This window comes from Cherax quadricarinatus, chromosome 32 (genome assembly GCF_038502225.1).
Source record: "Cherax quadricarinatus isolate ZL_2023a chromosome 32, ASM3850222v1, whole genome shotgun sequence".
Lineage (NCBI taxonomy): Eukaryota > Metazoa > Arthropoda > Malacostraca > Decapoda > Parastacidae > Cherax > Cherax quadricarinatus.
This window is the reverse complement of record NC_091323.1, coordinates 26,312,967-26,338,709: the sequence shown is the minus strand read 5'-3', so window position 1 is coordinate 26,338,709 and position 25,743 is coordinate 26,312,967. Positions and strand designations below refer to the sequence as shown.

Sequence of the window (25,743 nt, the reverse complement as noted above, 5' to 3'; positions counted from 1 at the left end):
ATAAGAAGTCTTCTTTAAAACATTATTAAATTTACTGGGGATTGTGCAGGCTTTGACCTTTGTATTATAATGTTTATATACTGACTTGGAAAAAACTTTCCTAGGCAAATATGAAGCCGTCAGATGTTAAGTTGCTCTTTCCATTTCTTATACAAACTATAATGCATTCTTTTCTTTTCAGATAAGTTGATGTTTTCGTGCGGAATGTTTTAGCAGTCACTGATTACTCGCTAAATAGTCCGCCATTACCATGGATCTATGGAGAATGAGATTTGAATTGGTGGTTATTGTGTTTTTTATCACCACATGCAGAGTTTCATCAATTTCTACCGAGCCTCCTGATACAACCGAGGTAACCTCGTCACAAGACATCGATATTTTAAGTCTCAGGCTTCAGAAATGTCACTGTGACGGAGATCATGTGCTGGACGGATCTGTCTGTAAAGCAAAATCGAACGTCATAAAAATATTGGAATTACCAGAGCAAAAAGAACTGATGTTTAACACGAGTGAATTTAGCAGTCTACACGTGGAAGAGGTAGTGTGTGTTAATAGTCACATATATAGTGTCGTCAAATTCGCATCGGAGATAATTTTATTTTCTGGACAGCTTATCTTGGTAATTAATAACAAAATTTATAAAGAGTACTGTATCGAGCACGTATCACACAATGGAGATACATACTGGGAAGCTCACATTTGCTTGCCTCCTCCCTCGGTACCTAAATGCTGCCCACGAGGGCATTACTTGGCTTCTGACGACTCCTGTCTACCCGACAATAGCTCCCTTGTCCTCCCATCATTACAAGTTGGCAACGTCTCTGTACAATGGATAGATGTAAATAGGACTGTTGATGCTACCTGTGAAGGAGGTTCTGTTGTTCGCCGTCTTAACCTCAGCGCTGGGGAAGGAAGTCTTGTTTTAAGCGATCCAAAGACTCTGTTGACATGGAAGACATCATCTGATTCACACACAGAACAAGAATACTGTGTAGATATGGAAATTGATACTAAAAACAATGATACATATTACATTGCCAAATTTTGTTATTTGGATGTCCGCCTGCACCATCAGGTCACATGCAGTAACAATACCTGTGTAAGAAAATGTTGTGAAAAGAATAGTATTGTAGATGCAAGAATGTGCCTCGAAGCTCAGCCAGGCGAGAAGTGGGAGCCAACGTTTCATGTCATGCAAAATCGTACTTCAGCATTGGCAGCAGAAGACTGGGTGATTGTTGAAGGATTGCCATTTTGCGAAAATTTCTTTGTACTCGAGCCATACATAGAAGATAATGACAAATTCTACCTGCAGACAGATGGTTTCATATATATTCCTCACTTCGAGAGGAGTTATTCACCAAGGGATTACTGCATCGATCATTTCTTGGATGAGAATGGTCTAGTAGAGAAGGTCCTATTATGCTCCCCTGAAACCCCGGAAGACGTATGCTACTGGAAGACAATACTTGTTGTAGTATTGCTTGGTATATCATGTGTGTTTCTCGCAGCTACCCTGGGTGTGTATCTGGGTGTAGCAGAGCTCAGGGATCGCACTTACGGTCGATGCCTCATATCTATGGTGACCGCCATGTTGTCAGCCTATATAAGCCTTATTGTGAACAACCAAGTGAGAGAGCAGTCAGACACCCAGTGTATCATAAGAGGTATGGAGTGTGCTCAAACTGTTATTAAATACTGTAATTCTGTTTCATATCTTAAATGATATAGCCATGTCATATTTGAATTATTGGACAGGATCCATATTGCATATAATGAGGGTATATTTATGGTACAACCAAAGAATTTACATTTAAAAAGCTCGTACTTCCTTTCTTAAACTAAACCAAATGTTAATATATGTATTGTCAATTCATTATTATCATATCTGATCTTAGTTATTAGTAATCAAGTTATATACTGTCAGCTTTTGCATTGATTTTTATCTCTCGTCATGTCTGTCTTAATCTTTTGCTCTCTGTTTCCGTCTTACCAATTTTACACTTTAAGGATAGGAGGTTGTCTTAATGCTTTTGAAAGTCTCTTGATTTAAGGAATTGGAGGTATTCTCTGCTTTCGCGGATCAAGCCTGATTACCTCTTAATTCCTCAGGTACTGTATGTTTCGCATGAGCTGAACATTTCCCCATGAATGTGATGTCTTTTGAAACTACATACACTGAAACCGTCTCTTAGTGTATATGCAGAGAAAATTTATTTTAATGAAATGTGGGATTAAATGCATATCTTTGGTTCATGAAAGGAAAATGATTTCACTGGGATCAAACTGCAGTGAATTTTGACGAATTATGTAATACCCTCGTCATTTAGAACAGAAATGCTAACGCCCACGTCCATGAACAGTGCTTAGGAAACTAATTACCCAGTCACAGTCCAGGGAGTTCTCGTACCATTTAAACGTGACCAGCTTTATGACGGCTCTTGTCGATGTTTCTTAATTAAACCTAAATGTGAGAAGTTTTATCTCAGACTTAGTTATTTTAATTTATACCGCAGGGTCATAGAGGATCACTGAAGTTGGTGAAGGACTCTTGAATTAAGGAATTGTGCATATCCTCCCATTCCATGTATCGAATTTGATTGCCTCCCATTCTCCCTGCGCTATTTGAAACCACAAGAAAGTAATAATATAGTACCAAAATGATAGTTTTTATTATGTATTTTATGAGCTAGAACTATTTCTTTCTTCACTTTAGTCTATAATTTCTATCTCGTGCAAACTTTTTAATGTACCACAATCCTCTTCCTCACCTATGACTATTTTAGAGACTTGCCTTTGTGTGTGTGCGTCTGGGCTCACCTATTTGTGGTTGCAGGGGTCGATTCACAGCTCCTGCCCCCGCCTCTTCACTGGTCGCTACTAGGTCCACTCTTTACCCCACGAGCTGTATGTGTGTGTATATACACTCACCCTGTTGTACTCACCTAGTTGTGGTTGCGGGGGTCGATTCACAGCTCCTGACCCCGCCTCTTCAACTGGCCGCTACCCGGTCACTCTTCCCGCTCCGTGAGCTTTATCATACCTTTTTAAAGCTATGTATGGATCCTGCCTCCACTACATCACTACCCAGGCTATTCCACTTCCTGACAACTCTGTGACTGAAGAGAGGGGCTCTTGATTTAGGGAATTGGATCTGTGCTCCAGTTCCCCGAATTAAGCCTGAATGCCTTCCACATCCCTTCCCCCAGGCGCTGTATAATCCTACGGGTTTAGCGCTTATAATAATAATAATGAGACTGAAGAAATACTTCCTAACATCCCTGTGACTCATCTGAGTCTTCAGCTTCCAATTGTGACCCCTTGTTTCTGTGTCTGTCCACTTTATCTATTCCACGCGGTATTTTGTATTTTCATGTCTCCCCTGACCCTCCTGTCCTCCAGTGCCGTCATTCCGATTTCCCTCAATCTTTCATCGTAGGACATTTCCCTGAGCTCCGGAACTAACCTTGTTGCAAATCTTTGTACTCTCTCTAACTTCTTGACGTGCTTGACCAGGTGTGGGTTCCAAACTGGTGCTGCATACTCCAGTATGGGCCTGACGTACACAGTGTAGTGTCTTGAACGATTCCTTACTAAGGGATTGGAGCACTATTCTCAGGTTTGCCAAGTGCCCATATGCTGCAGCAGTTATCTGGTTGATGTGTGCCTCCGGATACATGCTTGGTGTTATGGTCACCCCAAGATCTTTCTCCTCGAGTGAGGTTTGCAGTCTTTGTCCACCTAGCCTATACTCTGTCTGCGATCTTTGCCCTTTCCCAATCTTCATGACTTTGCATTTAGCAGGGATGAATTCAAGGAGCTAGTTGCTGGACCACGTGTCCAGCCTGTCCAGGTCTCTTTGTAGTCCTGCCTGATGCTCATCTGATCTAATTCTTCTCATTAACTTCACATCATCTGCGAACAGGGACACTTCAGAGTCTGTCCCTTCCATCATGTCATTCACATATATCAAAAATAGCACTGGTCCTAGGACTGACCCCTTTGGGACCCCACTCATCATAGGCACCCACTGTGATACCTTTTCATGTACCATGACTCGATGTTGCCTCCCTGTCAGGTATTCTCTGAACCATTGCAGTGCCCTTCCTGTTATACGCGCTTCTGCACTAATCTCTTGTGAGGAACTGTGTCGAAGGCCTTCCTGCAGTCCAGGAAAATGCAATCAACCCACATCTCTCTCTCGTCTTATTTCTGTTACCTTGTCATAAAACTCCAGGTTTGTGACACAGGATTTGCTTTCCATGAATCCATGCTGGTTGTCGTTTATAATCTTGTTCTGTTCCAGGTGCTCACCACTCTCCTCCTGATAATCTTCTCCATGACTTTGCATACTATACACGTCAGAGACACTGGTCTGTAGTTTAGTGCCTCGTTTCTGTCTCCTTTCTTAAAAATGGGAACTACATTTGCCGTCTTCCCTACCTCAGGTAGTTGTCCAGTTTCAAGGGATGTATTGAAGATTGTGGTTAGTGGCACGCACAGCATCTGTGCTCCTTCTCTAAGGACCCACAGGGAGATGTTGTTGGGTCTCATCGCCTTTGAGGTATCAAGGTCTTTTACCAGCTTCTGCACCTCCTCCTCCATTGTTTGTAGGTCATCCAACACTTGTTGGTATATTCCCTGTTGATGGTCCCCTCTGTGCTGTCTTCCCAGAACCTTTCCTGTCTCTACTGTAAATGCTTCCTTAAATCTCCTGTTGAGCTCGTCGCATACCTCATGATCATTTCTTGTGAGTTCTCCACCTTCTGTCCTCACCCTGATCACCTGGTCTTTGACTGTTGTCTTCCTCCTTATGTGGCTATACAGCAGTTTCAGGTCAGACTTGACTTTCGATGCTATGTTATTTTCATACTGTCGCTGGGCCTCCCTCCTTACCTGTGCATACTCGTTCCTGGCTCTTGAACTAATCTCCTTATTTTCCTGTGCTCTTTGTCTTCTGTGCTTTTTCCATTCTCTGGTGCACTTAGTTTTTGCCTCCTTACACCATTGGATAAACCAGGGGCTCGTTCTGGTCTTCTCATTATTTCTGTTGCCCTTGGGAACAAACCTTTCTTCTGCCTCTTTCCATTTTGTTGTTACGTATCCCATCATTTCGTTTACTGACTTTCCTACCAGTTCTCTGTCCCACTGAACCTCCTGCAGGAAGTTCCTCAAATCTATGTAGTTCCCTCTTTTATAGTCTGGCTTTTCCCATTCAACTCCTGTTGCCCTCTTCACTTATAACTCTACTACGTATTCAAAGCACAGAACCACATGGTCACTAGCTCCTAGGGGCCTGTCATATGTGATGTCCTCAATGTCCGAACTGCTCAGGGTGAACACAAGGTCTAATCTTGCTGGTTCATCCTCCCATTTCTCTCTGGTAGTGTCCTTAACATGTTGATGCATGAGGTTTTCCAGTACCACATCCATCATTTTGGCTCTCCGTGTTTTGGGACCCCCGTGTGGCTCCAGGTTTTCCCAATCGATCTCCCTGTGGTTGAAATCGCCCATAACCAGTAAGTTTGCTCTGCTCGAGTGAGCTCTTCTTGCCACCTCTACCAGTGTGTCCACCATTGCTCTGTTGCTCTCTTCATATTCCTCTGTTGGCCTCCTGCAATTGTGGTGGATTATACATCACTGCAATGACTACCTTGTGCTTCCTAGACTGAAATGTACCTACTATGCATTCCCTTTCTCCAGTCTCGTCCATGCCTCCCATTTCCTCGAATTTCCATCAGTTTTTTATGAGCAGTGGAACCAATCCTCCCCCTCTGCTCCTTCTATCTTTCCTCGGGATCTGCTATCCTGGTGGGAAGATTGCATCTGTTATTGTCTCAGTGAGTTTCGTTTCTGTGACTGCTATGATGTCTGGGGACTTCTCATTGATTCTTTCATGCCACTCCTCATATTTTATTTGTTTATCCATCCACATTCATGTACCAAACCTTCAATTTCTGTTCTAAAACTGTGGTCCTGAGAGAATATTGGGGCTGGGAGAGCAGGAGCCCTGGCGGGGGCATATGGGGGGGTTGTGGGGGAGGGGGCAGAGTTCCCATAGGGGGTTGCTGTAAGGGTAGGGTTTGTGGTGTGGGGGATGGGGACAGAGAGATCAGTGTGTGATTGTTGGTTTAGATTGTTCAGTTGCCTTGGGGTTGTCATGGTTGGAGTCCTTCTATGGGTGTTTCTAGGGGGTGTGTTTGCCCTTCCACCTGGTGTGTGTGCGTGCATGCTCACTTATTTGTGGTTGCAGGAATCGAGTCACAAGTGTGTGTTTGTGTATATATATATATATATATATATATATATATATATATATATATATATATATATATATATATATATATATATATATATATATATATATATATATATATATATATATATATATATATATATATATATATATATATATATATATATATATATATATATTATATATATATATATATATATATATATATATATAATCCCCCCCCAGTACCAACAATACCACCAGTCCGATAACATTCTTCTTTGCAAATATACAGGGTCTAAAGCCAGCTACAAACAACAAAATACCTTTCATCCGTGGACTGCTTGCAGAGGCAAAGGCAATGTTCGCGGCTTTCACTGAGACCCACATAAAGGATCACTTGGACAACGAAGTATGGATCCCAGGTTACAACCTATACAGATGTGACAGAGTGAACAGGCAAAAGGGGGGGGTTGGCCTGTACATTGCAGAGTCACTTGTTTGCACAGAACTGCTTAATGCCTCAAATGACGTAGTGGAAGTTTTAGCAGTAAAGGTCGAGAACCAAAACCTAGTCATTGTGGTAGTCTACAAGCCTCCGGATGCAACATCCCAGCAATTCCAGGAACAGCTGTTAAAAATTGACCACTGTCTGGAAAATCTTCCAGCTCCTGCACCCAACATCTTGCTCCTGGGGGATTTCAACTTAAGGCACCTAAAATGGAGGAATATAGCAAATAATATTGTTGCAGAAATAACACCAGGAGGCAGCTCTGATGAAAACTCACACTCACACGAGCTTTTAAATCTCTGCACAAAATTCAATTTAAACCAGCAAATAATAGAGCCTACAAGACTGGAGAATACACTAGACCTCATCTTCACTAACAATGATGATCTGATAAGAAATGTCACCATATCAAAAACAATATACTCAGATCACAACATAATTGAGGTTCAGACATGTATGCATGGAGCCCCAGACCGACAAAATGAGACTAGTCATGAGGGAGCATTCACCAAATTCAACTTCAATAACAAAAACATAAAGTGGGACCAAGTAAACCAAGTCCTAACCGATATAAGCTGGGAAGATATACTAAGCAACACAGACCCAAACTTATGCCTAGAACAGATTAACTCGGTGGCACTCGATGTATGCACAAGGCTTATTCCTCTAAGAAAAAGGAGGAGTAGATGTAAAATAGAAAGAGACAGGCGCTCCCTTTACAGGCGACGGAAAAGAATAACAGAGCGGCTAAAAGAGGTCAATATATCTGAAATGCGCAGGGAGACACTGGTCAGAGAAATAGCAAGCATCGAACTTAAGCTAAAAGAATCCTTTAGGAGTCAGGAATCGCGGGAAGAACTAAAAGCCATAAATGAAATCGAAAGAAACCCAAAGTATTTCTTCTCCTATGCCAAATCAAAATCGAGAACAACGTCCAGTATTGGGCCCCTACTTAAACAAGATGGGTCCTACACAGATGACAGCAAGGAAATGAGTGAGCTACTCAAGTCCCAATATGACTCAGTTTTTAGCAAGCCGCTAACCAGACTGAGAGTCGAAGACCAAAATGAATTTTTTATGAGAGAGCCACAAAATTTGACTAACACAAGCCTATCCGATGTTATCCTGACGCCAAATGACTTCGAACAGGCGATAAATGACATGCCCATGCACTCTGCCCCAGGGCCAGACTCATGGAACTCTGTGTTCATCAAGAACTGCAAGAAGCCCCTATCACGAGCCTTTTCCATCCTATGGAGAGGGAGCATGGACACGGGGGTCGTCCCTCAGTTACTAAAAACAACAGACATAGCCCCACTCCACAAAGGGGGCAGTAAAGCAACAGCAAAGAACTACAGACCAATAGCACTAACATCCCATATCATAAAAATCTTTGAAAGGGTCCTAAGAAGCAAGATCACCACCCATCTAGAAACCCATCAGTTACACAACCCAGGGCAACATGGGTTTAGAACAGGTCGCTCCTGTCTGTCTCAACTACTGGATCACTACGACAAGGTCCTAAATGCACTAGAAGACAAAAAGAATGCAGATGTAATATATACAGACTTTGCAAAAGCCTTCGACAAGTGTGACCATGGCGTAATAGCGCACAAAATGCGCGCTAAAGGAATAACAGGAAAAGTCGGTCGATGGATCTATAATTTCCTCACTAACAGAACACAGAGAGTAGTCGTCAACAGAGTAAAGTCCGAGGCAGCTACGGTGACAAGCTCTGTCCCACAAGGCACAGTACTAGCTCCCATCTTGTTCCTCATCCTCATATCCGACATAGACAAGGATGTCAGCCACAGCACCGTGTCTTCCTTTGCAGATGACACCCGAATCTGCATGACAGTGTCTTCCATTGCAGACACTGCAAGGCTCCAGGCGGACATCAACCAAATCTTTCAGTGGGCTGCAGAAAACAATATGAAGTTCAACGATGAGAAATTTCAATTACTCAGATATGGTAAACATGAGGAAATTAAATCTTCATCAGAGTACAAAACAAATTCTGGCCACAAAATAGAGCGAAACACCAACGTCAAAGACCTAGGAGTGATTATGTCGGAGGATCTCACCTTCAAGGACCATAACATTGTATCAATCGCATCTGCTAGAAAAATGACAGGATGGATAATGAGAACCTTCAAAACTAGGGAGGCCAAGCCCATGATGACACTCTTCAGGTCACTTGTTCTATCTAGGCTGGAATATTGCTGCACTCTAACAGCACCTTTCAAGGCAGGTGAAATTGCCGACCTAGAAAATGTACAGAGAACTTTCACGGCGCGCATAACGGAGATAAAACACCTCAATTACTGGGAGCGCTTGAGGTTTCTAAACCTGTATTCCCTGGAACGCAGGAGGGAGAGATACATGATTATATACACCTGGAAAATCCTAGAGGGACTAGTACCAAACTTGCACACGAAAATCACTCACTACGAAAGCAAAAGACTTGGCAGACGATGCACCATCCCCCCAATGAAAAGCAGGGGTGTCACTAGCACGTTAAGAGACCATACAATAAGTGTCAGGGGCCCGAGACTGTTCAACTGCCTCCCAGCACACATAAGGGGGATTACCAACAGACCCCTGGCAGTCTTCAAGCTGGCACTGGACAAGCACCTAAAGACAGTTCCTGATCAGCCGGGCTGTGGCTCGTACGTTGGTTTGCGTGCAGCCAGCAGCAACAGCCTGGTTGATCAGGCGCTGATCCACCAGGAGGCCTGGTCACAGACCGGGCCGCAGGGGCGTTGACCCCCGAAACTCTCTCCAGGTAAACTCCAGGTATATATATATATATATATGTATATATGTATATATATATATATATATATATATATATATATATATATATATATATATATATATATATATATACATATATATATATATATATATATATATATATATATATATATATATATATATATATATATATATATATATATATATATTTATATATTTATATATTTACATATATATATATATATATATATATATATATATATATATATATATATATATATATATATATATATATATATATATATATTTACATATACATATATATATATATAATATATATATATATATATATATATATATATATATATATATATATATATATATATATATATATATATATATTATATATATATTTATATATATATATATATATATATATATATATATATATATATATATATATATATATATATATATATATATTTATTTATATATATATATATATATATATATATATATATATATATATATATATATATATATATTTATATATATATATTCAAAACCAAATAATAATACAAATAATTCCTCCCTCAGCATTTATTGGTCATGTGTGCTCTTTGGCGACCTTCTTCTGGCTCAATGTCATGTGTTACGACATGTGGTCTACACTTAGGTATGTCATATATTATTAGAGTTTTATTTAGAGGGAAGTGCTAACCCATAAGGGGTCACATAGCTTATGGTTGTAACAAGGTTTGGCTCAAGGAAAGGGTGTGACCCCATAAAGGGTTACACAGATTACAGTTGTAACAAGGTTAGATTCAAGGAAGGGATGAGCAGCTTAAATTCCTTGTATAAAGAACCCTTCAGCAACATGATGATACTCCCTTCAGTCAAATACAAGTGAATGTAACACTAGTGACATCAGAAATATTTTTGAGATGATCAGTCCCTGAGGCTTGATAGGAGATGGTCAGACTGAGAGACTACAGCTTATCAAGGCTGAGGGACTAATCATCTCAAAATTACTTTCTTTGTCTCCAGTATAGTATTTGCCTGTTCGACTGAAAAAGATTGCTGTGCAAACAAACCATTTTGTCATGATAACCAGGTGTTGGTGGCCCGGTGGCCTGGTGGCTAAAGCTCCCGCTTCACACACGGAGGGCCCGGGTTCGATTCCCGGCGGGTGGAAACATTCGACACGTTTCCTTACACCTGTTGTCCTGTTCACCTAGCAGCAAATAGGTACCTGGGTGTTAGTCGACTGGTGTGGGTCGCATCCTGGGGGACAAGATTAAGGACCCCAATGGAAATAAGTTAGACAGTCCTCGATGACGCACTGACTTTCTTGGGTTATCCTGGGTGGCTAACCCTCCGGGGTTAAAAATCCGAACGAAATCTTATCTTATCTTATCTTGTCTTATTAATCAACTTGTCAGTATTGAATATACCATCAGTAATATGAAATTTGATTTTTGTGCCTCATACACTATAGTTTCCAGATTAGTTTTCACTGCAAACTTGATTGAAAGTCTTAAAATCTAGAGAATACAATCATACCATACAATTCCTATTACTCTACCATAAAGACTTTATGAATTTTATACAGTGGACCCCCAGTATTCGATGGCATCGGTATTCAATAAATCCGGTATTCGATGCATTATATCGCAAAAATTTTGCCTCGGTATCCGATTGAAAACCCGGTATTCGATACGATTCATACGAGACGTGTCCACATGTGGCCTGAACTGCCCCTTGTGTGCCAGTGTTTACAAGCCAGCCAGTGTGCGCGCATCTAAGGATACATTCAGTACATTCCATATTATCCATATTATCACTGTTTTTGGTGCTTCTTTCTGCAAAGTAAGTCACCATAGGCCCCAAGAAAGCTTCTAGTGCCAACCCTTCAAGAAAAAAGGCGCTAATGACTATTGAAATGAAGAAAGAGCTAATTGCAAAGTACGAAAGTGGAGTGCGTGTGTCGAAGCTGGTCAGGTTGTATAATAAACCCCAATCAACCATCTCTACTATAGTGACCAGGAAAACGGCAATCAAGGAAGCTGTTCTTGCAAAAGGTGCAACTGTGATTACGACACAGCGACCACAAGTGTTAGAAAATGTTGAGAGACTGTTATTGGTGTGGATAAATGAAAAACAGATAGCAGGAGATAGCATCTCTCAAGCGATCATTTGTGAAAAGGCTAGGCAGTTGCATGACGATTTGGTAAAGAAATTGCCTGCAACTAGTGCTGATGTGAGTGAATTTAAGGCCAGCAAAGGTTGGTTTGAAAGATTTAAGAATTGTAGTGGCATACACAGTGTGGTAAGGCATGGTGAGGCTGGTCCTAGTGGCATTAAAAGAAGAAGGGAAGTAACCCCGGAAAAGGACTTGCTACCTCAAGTCCTAATGGAAGGGAATTCCCCTTCTAAACACTAACACCTCTCCCCTCCTCCCATCCCGTCAATCACCACCAGATCTTCATTAAAGGTAAGTGTCAATTATTTTATTGTTATTGTAATTATTCTATTGCATGAAACTTAATATTTCATGTAGTAAAATTTTTTTTTCATACTTTTGGGTGTCTTGCACGGATTAATTTGATTTCCATTATTTCTTATGAGGAAAATTGATTCGGTTTTCGATATTTTCGGTATTCGATGAGCTCTCAGGAATGGATTAATATCGAATACTGGGGGTCCACTGTATAAGGAATTTCCAGACTCTAAAGGCACTACATGTATATGACTTACCATTTAGTGTTTTCCCTCTAAACATGATTATAATATTAATAATATTAATACTAATTAATAATAGAAAGTTGCCCTTGTTTAGTTATACTGTATATACTTCAAGGAATGCAGGAACAGATATGTATAATGTATATGTACAATGCATATATTTTTGTATAGAAGCATTATGCTATTAAGTCACATAACGAACTCAAAACTGATATTGGCAAATTGTTCTATATCAACAGTGTAAAATTACTTGAACCTTATAGCATTGTCCTGTAGTATTAAAGTTGTTTCCTGATACCTGTAGTACTGCATTTCCTATTACTGCATTTGAGTTTTGATTTTGTATTCTATTCTGAAGGAGGTTTTGTGTGGAGAGGCTTGGACTTCCAGCAAGCATGCATGAGCGTATTTGATAGAAGTGAATGGAGACAAATGGTTTTTAGGACTTGACATGCTATTGGAGTGTGAGCAGGGTTACATTTATGAAGGGATTCAGGGAAACTGGCAGGTCGGACTTGAGTCCTGGAGATGGGAAGTACAGTGTCTTCACTCTGAAGGAGGGGTGTTATTGTTGCAGTTTTATGACTGTAGTGTAAGCATGCCTCTGGCAAGACAGTGATGGAGTGAATGGTGATGAAAGTTTTTCTTTTTCGGGCCACCCTGCCTTGGTGGGAAACAGCTGATGTGTTAATAAATAAATAATTCTATTCTGAAATTATTCATTGAATTATCCTTTTTTTCATTCATTTTATATTGCAGAGTAACTCTCCCTATAATTTCATTTGTCTTTATATATTTTTTTTACCTCAGCAGCCATCTCCCACCAGTTCAGGGTGTCCCAGAAAAGGAAATATATTCATTATCATTCAATCAGTTTCTGTTTTGCCAGAAATGCCCTAACATCACAATTCAGATTAACCTCCTATTGTAACATCACCCCTCCTTCAGAATGCAGACACTGCCCTACCCACCTCCAGGACTCAAGTCTGGCTAACTGGTTTCCCTCAATACCTTCATAAATGTTACTTGCCTCAAACTTCTAGATCATGGCTATTATACACCACTTGTCTTGATTCACTCCTATCTAACATGCTCACGCAAGCCTGCTGGATGCTCAATCCCCTGAAACTCAGAGCAACCTTTATCCCTTCCCTCCAGCATTCCTGATGACACCTACTCCTCCCACCTTCCACCCAAATTTATACAACCTCTTCATCATCATATCCCTTTTTATCCTCTCTACATGCCCAGACCTTCCCAGCAACCCCTCCTCAGCCTTTTGAATTATGCCCTTAGTGATCCCCACTTCATTTAATTTCTACACTCCAAATTCTCTACATGATATTCATGCCAAACATCACTCTTAAATATGACATCTCCGTTGCCTCTGGCCTCCTCACCATGTTATTCCAAACCCATGCCTCATAACCATACAAAAAGTATTAGTACCACTTTACTTTGGTACGTTAATTTTTTTGCCTCTCTAGATATTACAGCCTCTCCTCACTTAGTGACGTACTCGTTTGCCGACGCCTCGGACTTACGACGAGCTCTCTGAGCAGTATTGATACCTAAATAATGTATATTAGAGCTGATTTCCTTTATTTTGTTTATTTCAATATACAGTACTCTACTGTATAAACATTTAAAAATATACCAGAAATGTTATAAATGGTGCAAAGGTGGCATTAAAATAATATCAAAGATGGTTGACACAATCCCACTACTATTATAGTATGCTCCTCACTTAGCGACGAATTCGTTTAACGATATGGTCTTGGGAATGGAACTCCATCGTTAAGGGAGGAGAGGCTGTACTGTCTGTTTGCTAAAGAAATATTAAAAATGGTGTGCTGAGCTGTAAAGCTTAAAGTACTTGTTGATACATGTATATCCATTTTTTTTCTTGGCAAAATAAGTCACCCTAGATGGATTTAGCTTTTTAATTTCTGATTTTTTATTGAGTATAATTTCTCTAACCAATACATTCAGCAATTGTTTTACAATCTTGTCTCTCATATTATTTCCTTTGACTAAGATAACTCTTCATTATCTAGTAGAGCATTACTGTATTATCTTATGTTTTCCCCTCATGCTAAATTTGTTCACAAACTTAATACATGAGACAAAGACAATGAAAAATGATTGTCTGTATATTTAACCTCCATCTGAGGTCCTCTTCAGAAGATTAAAAGAATGAAGTGAGAGACCAGGTATTTGTAGAAGAAGTAAGAGTGAGGAGTTCCTTCCCAGTTGAGTGGAGCATCATCTTGCCAGAGTGGAGCTTCTTGACTCCTCAGAATGCTTATTGACATCTCATAATAGGTTGACCTTATATTTTTTAGACATAAAAGGGGTTTAGAGGATCTCTTATGTTGGGCTGTCATTATTTGGGAGTGTGAAAATGTCTGGGTAATTGTTGTGTCATACAAAATGTTGAATGTAGGAACAAAAGAATAGAGGGGGGCAATTCAGTAGACCTGCTGTCCCATGCTAAATAACAAAAAGGCATAATATCGTGACTGGAACAATACACAAATAGCCCGCTTCCCTCTCCTATGTTTGGGTTATTTGTGTATTGTCCCATGCTAGGTTAGTCTTGTGTCCTTCACACTCCGAGAAGGCATGTAAATGTATTTCTGTGCTTTTCTCATTTTTAGGTTTTGACCAAGACCACAAACAGACATGTGGCTATGGTATTTGCTATCTTATTCAATATCTCTCTTTTTTTTTTTTACCTCCAAGTTTATTTAGACAAAATTGTTTTATTATATTCATGATTCATCAAGTATTAGCCATTATAATTTAACCTTGTAGCTTGTACTCATACTAGATTCATGTTTTACTTACACATCATGTATTTAAACTGAGTATTGTTTTCAGGTCTTCCCAGCAGAAGCATCACAGTAAAAAGACATTTTTGAAGTACAGTTTATATGCCTGGGGCTGTCCCCTGATAATAGGTGCAGTGGCTCTCATCATTGACAGTTTAAAACAGTCAAATCTCATAAGACCTCGGTTCACAGATGGTACTTGTTGGTTTCATGGTGAGTTTCATACAAAATATTCATGTTTTTGCTACTTACTGTATTAAATTACATGTACAGTCATAAACCTGTTGCTCACTGTGCACAGGATACATTCTGATAAAGTTTCATGTCATATGAATCCATGCTGTGCTAACCTGTTGTACTCTATGTAGTAAAAAGCACAGTACGGGAATACCCAGTTTGATATTGGAAAATCTGTTCATCAGGTGAAATTTACAATCAATTCACAAACAATTGCAGGTAATGGCAAAATTGCTGAATCTGATGAGGAAATGTGTGACAATAAATAGGGAATCTGAAAGTGTATTTACAATAGAAAATACCTAAGGCAAAAAGATTTCTGAATTTAAAACAGTCAATTTAAATGGAGCTCATTAAAATTCCTGAAGAAGTTACGAAAGTACTATTGGATATTGACAGTAACAAAGCAACAGGTCCAGATGAGCTGGACCTTTAAAATATTCAGTTATTCAATCTGGATGGGCTACAATGTATAGGAACATTTTAAAGAATAAAAAGGCACAGTACTGTGACTGGAACAATACACAACTAACCCACGTGTAGGAGACTGAAACTTATGCTACTGTATTTCAGTTCAACTTGGACCATTAACTGTGACTGTGTTGACTAGTAATGGTCCAAATTGAAATGAAATGCTGTCATAAATCTCAGTCTTCTACATGTGTATTATTTGTGTATGGAACTTTATAATCATGTAGAAGAAAACTGCATTGATCCTGTAATCCACCGCTTTGAAGCAAACTGGCAATAGTATTGTTTATGCTAACCAAACTGAATCGTTCATTCATTATATGAATTTGTTTTTAATGTCTCATGCTCATTAAAGGGAATTCTCATCAACAAGAATTGCCTTTATAATTACCAATCCATGTATGTATCATTTCATTTTATCATGAATTTGGAAGCATGTAACCACATATTGGTGAATACAGTGACTAACTATGCATATTTTATTTGAAAGTTTGGTTGTGATGACACATATACTGTATAGTACAGGGATTTTATGGATGGTAATTCACACACCTATTTCAAGTAGGAGAGCCTGGTGGCACTGAGAGAATGTATTAGGGGTTGGGAGGGAAGCAAAAATAAATGTCTCTTTATGATAATTTCCCTTTCAGAGAGGATGCCTTGATACTGGTGAAGGATAATTGCTCCAAGTAATTAGAGTTTCCTCTCATTCCCCCAAGTGACTTTTTTTTAGCATGCAGGCTGTCTCCCACTGAGACAGGGTGACCCAAGAAAGAAACACCTACCCTGCCTTCCCTCCACTACAGATTTATACACCCTCCAGTTCATCCTGTTTTGCTCCACCCTCTCTAAATGACCAGACCACCTCAACAACACCTCAGCCCTCTGAATAATACTATAATAATATAATATCTTTATTTACTGCAAGTACATGTGCATGGTATACAGGCCTAGCTGACATCAGTGACATACAGTGGACCCCCGAGTTTTGTCGGCATCGACTTTCGTGAAATCCAACTTTCGGCAAGTTTTTTCGGCAAAATTTAGCCTCGTGGTTCGTGATTGGAATTGTGATTCAGCGACCGTCCAGTCCGCGTCCGCCAGTCACCGGGCACACAAAGCCAGTCTTTCGCACCATTCACACTCAGTGTGCCATTGTTTACCAGCACATGACCATCACCCCGCGGGTTCATACAATACATTTCATAATAATCCATTGTTTTTTGTGCTTGCAACTGCTAAATAAGTCACCATGGGCCCAAGGAAAGCTAGTGCAAGCCCTTTGGTAAAGAAAGCGAGGAACACGATTGAATTCAAGAAGGAAATCATTGAAAAATATGAGAGCGGAGTGCGTGTTACAGAACTTGCCAGGATGTATGGCAAGCCCCATTCAACCATCACTTCGATCATTGCAAAGGGAAAGGAAATAAAGTGTGCTGTTGTTGTAAAAGGGGTAGATATGCTGACAATAAAGAGATTGCAAATCCTCAAAGAAGTGGAAAGGTTATTGTTGGTGTGGATTACCCAAAAGCAGTTAGCAGGATAGAGTATTATGCAGTCGATAATATGTGAAAAGGCAAGGCATGACGATCTCGTAAAGAAAATGCTTGCAACTAGTGGTGATGCTTGTGATTTTAAAGCCAGCAAAGGTTGGTTTGAGAGATTTAAGAAGCGTAGTGGCATTCACAGTGTGATAAGGCATGGTGAGGCTGCCAGTTCTGACAAAAAAGCAGCTGAGAAGTTTGTACAGGAGTTTAATTATGATCGGGAAAAGATTCTCTATCTATCTTTTCATAGGAAAAATTATTTTTTTTTTTTTTTTAAATTTGTCGACTCTGAGAACAAGTCTGGGAGAGGGCTTGTCGACCCTTAACCCGTAAACAGTCCAAACGTATATGTACGTTTTTTCAACATTTGAAAATGTGTAAAAAAACTTTGATCTACTTTTTTTTTTTTTGTTATATTTGAAAATATGTAAAAATACGTAGATCTACTTTTGTAGCACTACACATGTGAACGTAGATCTGCTTGGACCGTTTATGGGTTAAAGGGTTAAAAGAAGAAGGGAAGTAACCCCAGAAAAGGACTTGCTACCTAAAGTCCTAATGGAAACTCTCCAGGTAAACTCCAGGAAGGAGATTCTCCTTCCAAACAGTAGTGTATAGCTTCCTCCTATCCCCTCCTCCCGTCTTCCATCCACCCAGAAGTCTTCAGTAAAGGTAAGTGTAATGTTATTATTATTTTATATATGTATGTACTTGATTTCTCATTGTTCTCAGTATGTAAATCTTTATTTAGTTTGAAAAAAAAAAAATTATTTTAATATTTTTGGGTATCTGGAATGGATTAATTTTATTTCCATTATTTCTTATGGGGAAAATGGTTTCGCCATTCGGCAGACTCTCTGGAATGGATTAATCACGAAACTCATGGATCCACTTTACTACTATATAAAAAGCCCCCTTGATATGCAGAGCATTTTGGGCAAATTAGGTCAGTGTCTCAGGATGCAACCCACACCAGTCGAGTAACTCCTAGGTACCTATTTTACTGATGGGTGAACATAGACAACCGGTGTAAAGAAACACACCCAATGTTTCTACCCGTGCCGGGAATCGAACGCAGACCCTCGCCGTGTGAAGCGAGAGCTTTAGCGATCAGGCCATGGGGCACCTCCTAATTTCCAAACTACAAATTCTTTATTTATTTTTTTATTGGACATGATACATAGCTGTTCAAGGAAATATAGTGGTTGGGTGTACATGCCAAAAGCCCCTTGTATGCAGAGCATTATGGGCAGGCTTAAAATTAACTAAGCAATGATATATTCAGTGGTAAAAATTAAAGTAAACAAATTACAACATGAGGTACAAATGAGTATTTCAAATAAGAAGCTTTATAGTTGTACAAATTTGTAGCATAACAATGTATAATATAACAAAATGATCAATATACTATATGAAGTCATACAATTTATTAATCCGATCAAATCGAATAAAATCAATGATTTGTGGTGCAGAAACAAGTCATATGGTCATTAGATGAGTTACTGTGCATTCAAGAGAATGGAGTATTCTATTAGGTAATGTTATTAAAAAAACAGTTTGGTAGGGTCACAGGTTATACATTTATGAGATACAGTTATTCAGTATTTATTTAGTTGTGGGTGAGTTAGTGGTTTTTAAGAAGAGTCTTGAATTGATAAACAGACAGCGTTTCTTTTATATTCACAGGTAATGAATTCTAGATTTTTGGGCCTTTTATGTACATTGAATTTTTACATAGTGTGAGATGGACATGGAGAACATCAAAGTGATCTGTGCCTTGTGTTATGGTCATGTGTTCTGTATCATCAGCAAAAAGTAACTGTGTCAATTCCCATTTTGAATTTGATTCCCCAAGATTTAATCCCACCCCCTCTCCCGAACACCCTAGCATTTACTTCCTTTACAACCCCATCTATAAATATATTAAACAACCATGGTGACATTACACATCCCTGTCTAGTCTAAGACCTACTTTTACCGGGAAGTAGTCTCCCTCTCTTCTACACACCCTAACCTGAGCCTCACTATTCTCATAAAAACTCTTTACAGCATTTAATAACTTACCACCTATTCCATATACTTGCAACATCTGCCACATTGCTCCTCTATCCACTCTATCATATGCCTTTTCTAAATCCATAAATGCAATAAAAACTTCCCTACCTTTATCTAAATACTGTTCACATATATGCTTCAATGTAAACACTTGATCTACACATCCCCTACCCACTCTGAAACCTCATTGCTCATCCGCAATCCTACATTCTGTCTTACCTCTAATTCTTTCAATTATAACCCTACCGTACACTTTTCCTGGTATACTCAGTAAACTTATTCCTCTATAATTTTTACAGTCTCTTTTGTCCCCTTTCCCTTTATATAAAGGGACTATACATGCTCTCTGCCAGTCCCTAGGTACCTTCCCCTCTTTCATACATTTATTAAACAAAAGTACCAACCACTCCAACACTATATCCCCCCCTGCTTTTAACATTTCTGTCATGATCCCATCAGTTCCAGCTGCTTTACCCCCTTTCATTCTACGTAATGCCTCACGTACCTCCCCCTTACACTTAACACTGACAAAACCTACTATATTATGTTTGGTAGCAGAGCAGGTGCTGCGTAACTAAACATTAAGATCGACAGCACTCTAATTGACATTCATAATGAGGGCAAATTCCTAGGCCAATACCTCGACAACAACCTGAATTTCAGCACCCATGTCCAACACATATCAAAAAAAGTATCCAAAACAGTTGGGATCCTCTCCAAGATACGATACTACGTGCCACAAAATGCCCTTCTCACACTGTACCATTCACTCATTTATCCATACCTCACCTATGCTATTTGTGCTTGGGAATCAACTGCAGCAATACACCTAAAGCCAATAATAACTCAACAAAAAGCCGCAGTAAGAATAATCACTAAATCCCATCCCTGGAAACACCCCCCCCCCCCACTCTTCATAGATCTAAACTTACTCCCTGTTCAGAGCATCCACACTTACTACTGTGCAGTCTACATATACAGGACCTTAAAATCCAATATTAACTTTGACCTAAAATGCTTTCTTGATAGTTGTGATAGGACCCACAAGCATAACACCAGACACAAACATCTCTACGACATTCCCCGTGTCCGACTAAACCTGTACAAAAATTCAATGTATGTCTAAAGCCCTAAAATCTGGAACACCCTACCTGAAAACTCTAGAACTGCAGACACATACATCACCTTCAAAACTACCGTTAGAAAATATCTCATCTCCCTGATACACCCCGTCAACTAACTACATAAAAACCACCTGGTGGTTCACACTTTCACTCACTCATTCGCCCATTTGACTATAAGCACAGAAATACATATCTTAATCTTAAAATAATGATTCCTAACTAGTCACACGTTTGCCTGTGATACTCCAATATAGAAACTATGTATTGTACCAAAACAAAAGCATTCACATTGCTAAACTCACAAACTAGTATTTAGTCAACTTACTCCACAATTTTGTAATAATTTAGGGTTAAGAATTAATCTAAGTTTGCCCGAAAGGCCTGGCCATGCTAGGTGTTCTAGTGGCCCCCTCTGTAATTAGTATTTCATTACATGTAAACCACACAATAACCAAAATCTGTAAACCCTGCACTGTAATTCTTATAGAGAATAAACTTTGATTTGACTATGAATTCTCTACATAATATTTACACCACACATTGCCCTAGACATGACATCTCCACTGCCTCCAGCCTCCTCCTCACTGCTTAATATTAATGTACAATATATCCCATATGCATTTAGTGCTTCAATGTGGGGTATAATAATTATGATTATGTCATAAAAAATTATATCAACAGATATATTGGGACAGGAATTGAGGGATTGTACTGTGATTAAACATGTCTAATTGCAGTTATTTCTATATTTTACACTGAAACAATGTCTTATCATACATTTTATAATTTATGCATCATCCTCTAAAAAATTGTCATGTAACCTGAATGAGAAATTTTTTTTGCTCATAATCTCTTATTGGATTTCAGGTGATGCAGAATATTGGCTCTATCTATCAGGAATAATATTTATTCTTGTGATGGTGAACATAATCTTCTTCATTCATGTAGCAGTAACACTTGCAAGGGACTTCAAGCAGAGAAAATCTACATTTGATACCAATACAAGTCACAGCAGCAAATCTACCAAGACTAGAGAGCAGTAAGTTTTCCCAGTTGAGGCATGATTTTTTATTAGTCATCAAATAAGATCCTTGTACCTTTCACCATTAAAGCAGATGTAAATACGTAATAGTAATTACAGCTCTAACCCTTCAATGTACAATTATTTTGACAGTTGTGTGTTGTATTGTTATTAAGCTAATGCTCTGAATGTTATTTTGAGAATTTGTCAAAATAATTTTAGTATTCTAATTAGAAGGTTAGTAGATAGCAACTGCCAGGGAGGTACTACCATTCTGCCAAATGAATGTAAAACGGAAGCCTGTACGTACTTGTTTTACGTGATGGTAGAATTGCTGGTGTCTTTTCTCTGTCTTATAAACATGCAAGATTTCAGGTACATCTTGCTACTTCTACTTACACTTAGGTCACACCACACATACATGTACAAGCATATATATACACACACACACTCCTCTGGGTTTTCTTCTATTTTCTTACTAGTTCTTGTTCTTGTTTATTTCCTCTTATCTCCATGGGGAAATGGAACAGAATTCTTCCTCCATAAGCCATGCGTGTTGTAAGAGGCATCTTAAAATGCCGGTAGCAAGGGGCTAGTAACCCCTTCTCCTGAATAAATTACTAAATTTAAAAAGAGAAACTTTCGTTTTTCTTTTTGGGCCACCCTGCCTCGGTGGGATACGGCTGGTTTTTTGAAAGAAGAATTTTAGTATTCTGTGTATTCTAAATAAATCTTCCACAAACAGTGTTTAAAAGTTGAAGTGGTGTTGCCGTTGTTTTAGATCAGAAAATGCCAAATGTCTATAAATTGTTTTAAGCCCTTGTAAGCAATATCGTGTATGCAAAAACAAGGCCTTTTCTTTGTTGCTTTATTTCTGTAACATTCTTAAAGTACATTTTTTACAGAATAATAATCCATAAGAAATATGTTGAACAATTAATCAGTTAACTTTTTTGTGTAGCTATTACTGGGTAGCAATGTTTTTCTTGTGACTCATCAAAATCTATGAAGATGTTGTGAATTTAGTACTCTTAATGCAGTACAGAATCCTTTATCCAAACTTCCAAAATCCAAAAGTTTTTCGAGTGTTAACATGATGCATGACAAATCAATCATTCAGTGCAAGATGTGGTGGAGGATCAACCCTTTGTCTGTTGAGTCAAAATAGACCAGCTTCATATTTTATTAGTGCCAGTTTGTTGTCAGCAGCAATTACTCACTGATTACCATTTTGTGCTCTGTGGTGTGAAGATTTTGTTGAAAATGTCAAAAAGGCTTATGGGTAATGATGAAAAGAAAAAGAGGAAACATTTATGTTTATCTCTATCACAGAAAGTCATGATTTAGGAAAAACTTGACAGTGATGTAAGTGTGAAGCATATGACTGAGAAGTTTGACGTTGGAACAGCCACTATCTACAACCTAAAGAAACAAAATTACAAATTGATGAAGTTCTATGCTGAAAGTGATGAACAGAAAAACTTTGCAAAGAGGGAAAAATGAAGATCTCAATCATATACAGTGGACCCCCGCATAACGATCACCTCCGAATGCGACCAATTATGTAAGTGTATTTATGTAAGTGCGTTTGTACGTGTATGTTTGGGGGTCTGAAATGGACTAATCTACTTCACAATATTCCTTATGGGAACAAATTCAGTCAGTACTGGCACCTGAACATACTTCTGGAGTGAAAAAATATCGTTAACCGGGGGTCCACTGTACTGACAGAGTGGATTCGTCAGCGTCAGAATGAGTGTATGCTCCTTAACATAATACTGAACATGAAAAGTAAAAACCCATAATGACAAACTGAATATTGAAAGTAACTGAATATTCAGTAGCTGGTTACAGAAATTTAAGAAAAGGCACAGCATTAAATATTTAAAGATTAAAGGTGATAAAGTATCTGCTGATCATAAAGCAGCAGAGAAATTCATTGATGTTTTTGCTAGGATTGTTGCTGATGAAAATTGAACAGCAGAACAAATCTACAGTGTTGATGAGACTTCACTATTCTGGTGTTATTACCCCAGAACAACATTAACTGATGAGAGGGCTCCTACAGGAGTTAAGGATGCCAAGGACAGATTAACTATGCTGGGATGTGCTAATACAGCAGGCACATATGTGTAAAATTGCAGTGGCAGGCAGAAGCTACACCCTCACTGTTTTAAAAGTATGAATACCTTACCAGGTCATAATTATGCTAACAAAAGGTCATGGATCACCAGAGACATCTTTTCCTATTGGTTTCACAAACATTTTGTACTAGTGGCTTGTGCCCAGTGCAGGGAAGCCAGATTGGATGACAAGTGCAAGATTTTGTCATTCCTTGGCAGCTGTTTTGTTCATCCTCCAGCTGAACTTATCATCAGAAATAATGTTTATGATATGTACTTTCCTTCAAATATGACTTCATTAATTCAGTAATGTAACCAAGGCATTCTCAATGAAGGCTAAATATAAAGACAATTTCTTGAACTGCTGGCAGCAGTGAACAAAGGTGTGGGTGTGGACAACTTCAAGAAAAAGTTTACTCTGAAGGATGCCATGTATACAGCTGCTATTGCATGGAATCATGTAACTAAAGACACCCTTGCACATGCCTGGCACAACCTCTGGCCTGTGACTGTTGAGTGACGATGATGGACAAAGTGATGAGTTTGAAGAATTCTGCTTGTCAAGTGAGAGAAAGATGACAGATCTCCTTACATACACAAAAAGTATACCTTCAGAGTTTGTCAGTAACCTGGAGGAAGCGGATATCGAAGTTTTTAATATTGATAGTGAAGCTGCAGTTGTTCTTTCAGTGACCAATGGTGAAATAGCTGAACTGGTTCTGAATTGTGGTGATCCTGATGAAAATAGTGACGATGAAGACAACATTGTTAACACAGTGGAAAGGTGCCAATAGTGAAAATATGTGAAAGGTACCTATAGTGAAAATAGGTGAAAATGTGTGATAAACTTATTGACGGACTAAAGCAGCATGCATTCTTAAGGTTTACTATACTAATAGCAGGAGTGTAAGAAATAAGATAGATGAGCTAAGATTAATTGCAAGTGCAGGAAACATAGATATTATTGCTATAACAGAGACCTGGCTCAATCTGAAAGATAGAGAGATGCCCTCTGAATGTCACATACAAGGCTATAAATTATTCCACACTGACAGGGTCAACAGGAAAGGTGGTGGAGTAGCGATGTATGTCAGAGACAATTTAAATTGTTGTGTTAGACAAGATATTAAATTAGAAGCGTCAGCCACTGAATCTGTTTGGTTACAGCTTCTCGAGGGCCGAGAAAAACTAATTTTGGGTGTGATTTACAGGGCCCCAAATCTTGATAGGGAGTGCAGTAAACTTCTATGGGACGAAATTCGTAAGGCATCTACATACGAAAATGTTGTGCTAATGGGAGATTTCAACTATAGACAGATTGACTGGAGCAATTTGACAGGAAATTTAGAGTCAGGTGACTTTCTTGATACGATCCAGGATTGTTTTTTAAAACAGTTTGTGACAGAGCCAACTAGGGGAAATAACCTCCTTGACTTGGTTCTTGCCAGTAGGGAAACACTAATTAATAATCTTGAGGTTAATGATGAGCTTGGGGAAAGTGATCACAAATCACTCAGTTTTAATATATCATGGAATTCCCCTAATAATGGCAATCAAGTCTCCGTCCCTGACTTTCGCTTGGCTGATTTCATAGGACTGAAAAATTACTTAGGTGGGCTGAACTGGAATGACCTGACTAAGGGTCAGGTAGGTGGTGATGGTTGCCGATATGATGCTTTCCAGGGCATAGTTCTAGCTGCTCAGTCAAATTATGTTCCAAATAGGGAAATCAGATCAAACAAAAATGATCCTAAATGGATGAACAATAGATTAAAATATCTGATTGGTCAAAAGAGAGGCATATATAGGCTAATCAAAAGAGGAGAGGGGCAATTGAGAAATCGATATATTCAGTTAAAGAGAGAAATAAAAAAGGGAATTAGAAAAGCAAAAAGAGATTATGAGGTTAAAGTTGCAAGAGAATCGAAGACTAACCCAAAAGGATTCTTTCAGGTATACAGAAGTAAGATCAGGGACAAGATAGGCCCACTCAAAAGTTCCTCGGGTCAGCTCACTGACAGTGATAAGGAAATGTGTAGAATTTTTAACACATACTTCCTCTCAGTTTTTACACAGGAGGATA

At 38.9% G+C, this 25,743-nt stretch overlaps 1 protein-coding gene across 2 annotated transcripts in view; it reads left to right on the top strand.

The window, feature by feature from the left end:
• The window catches only part of LOC128690282 (probable G-protein coupled receptor Mth-like 4), a 67,184-nt gene that overhangs the window by 18,236 nt on the left and 23,205 nt on the right, over positions 1-25,743 (top strand). For both annotated transcript variants that reach the window (XM_070090553.1, XM_070090552.1), the window contains 4 exons: positions 182-1,667; positions 10,101-10,179; positions 15,132-15,295; positions 21,384-21,555. In XM_070090553.1, coding sequence (XP_069946654.1) covers positions 251-1,667; positions 10,101-10,179; positions 15,132-15,295; positions 21,384-21,555 — 1,832 coding nt within the window. In that variant the 5' untranslated portion in view covers positions 182-250. The remainder of the gene's footprint in view (positions 1-181; positions 1,668-10,100; positions 10,180-15,131; positions 15,296-21,383; positions 21,556-25,743) is intronic.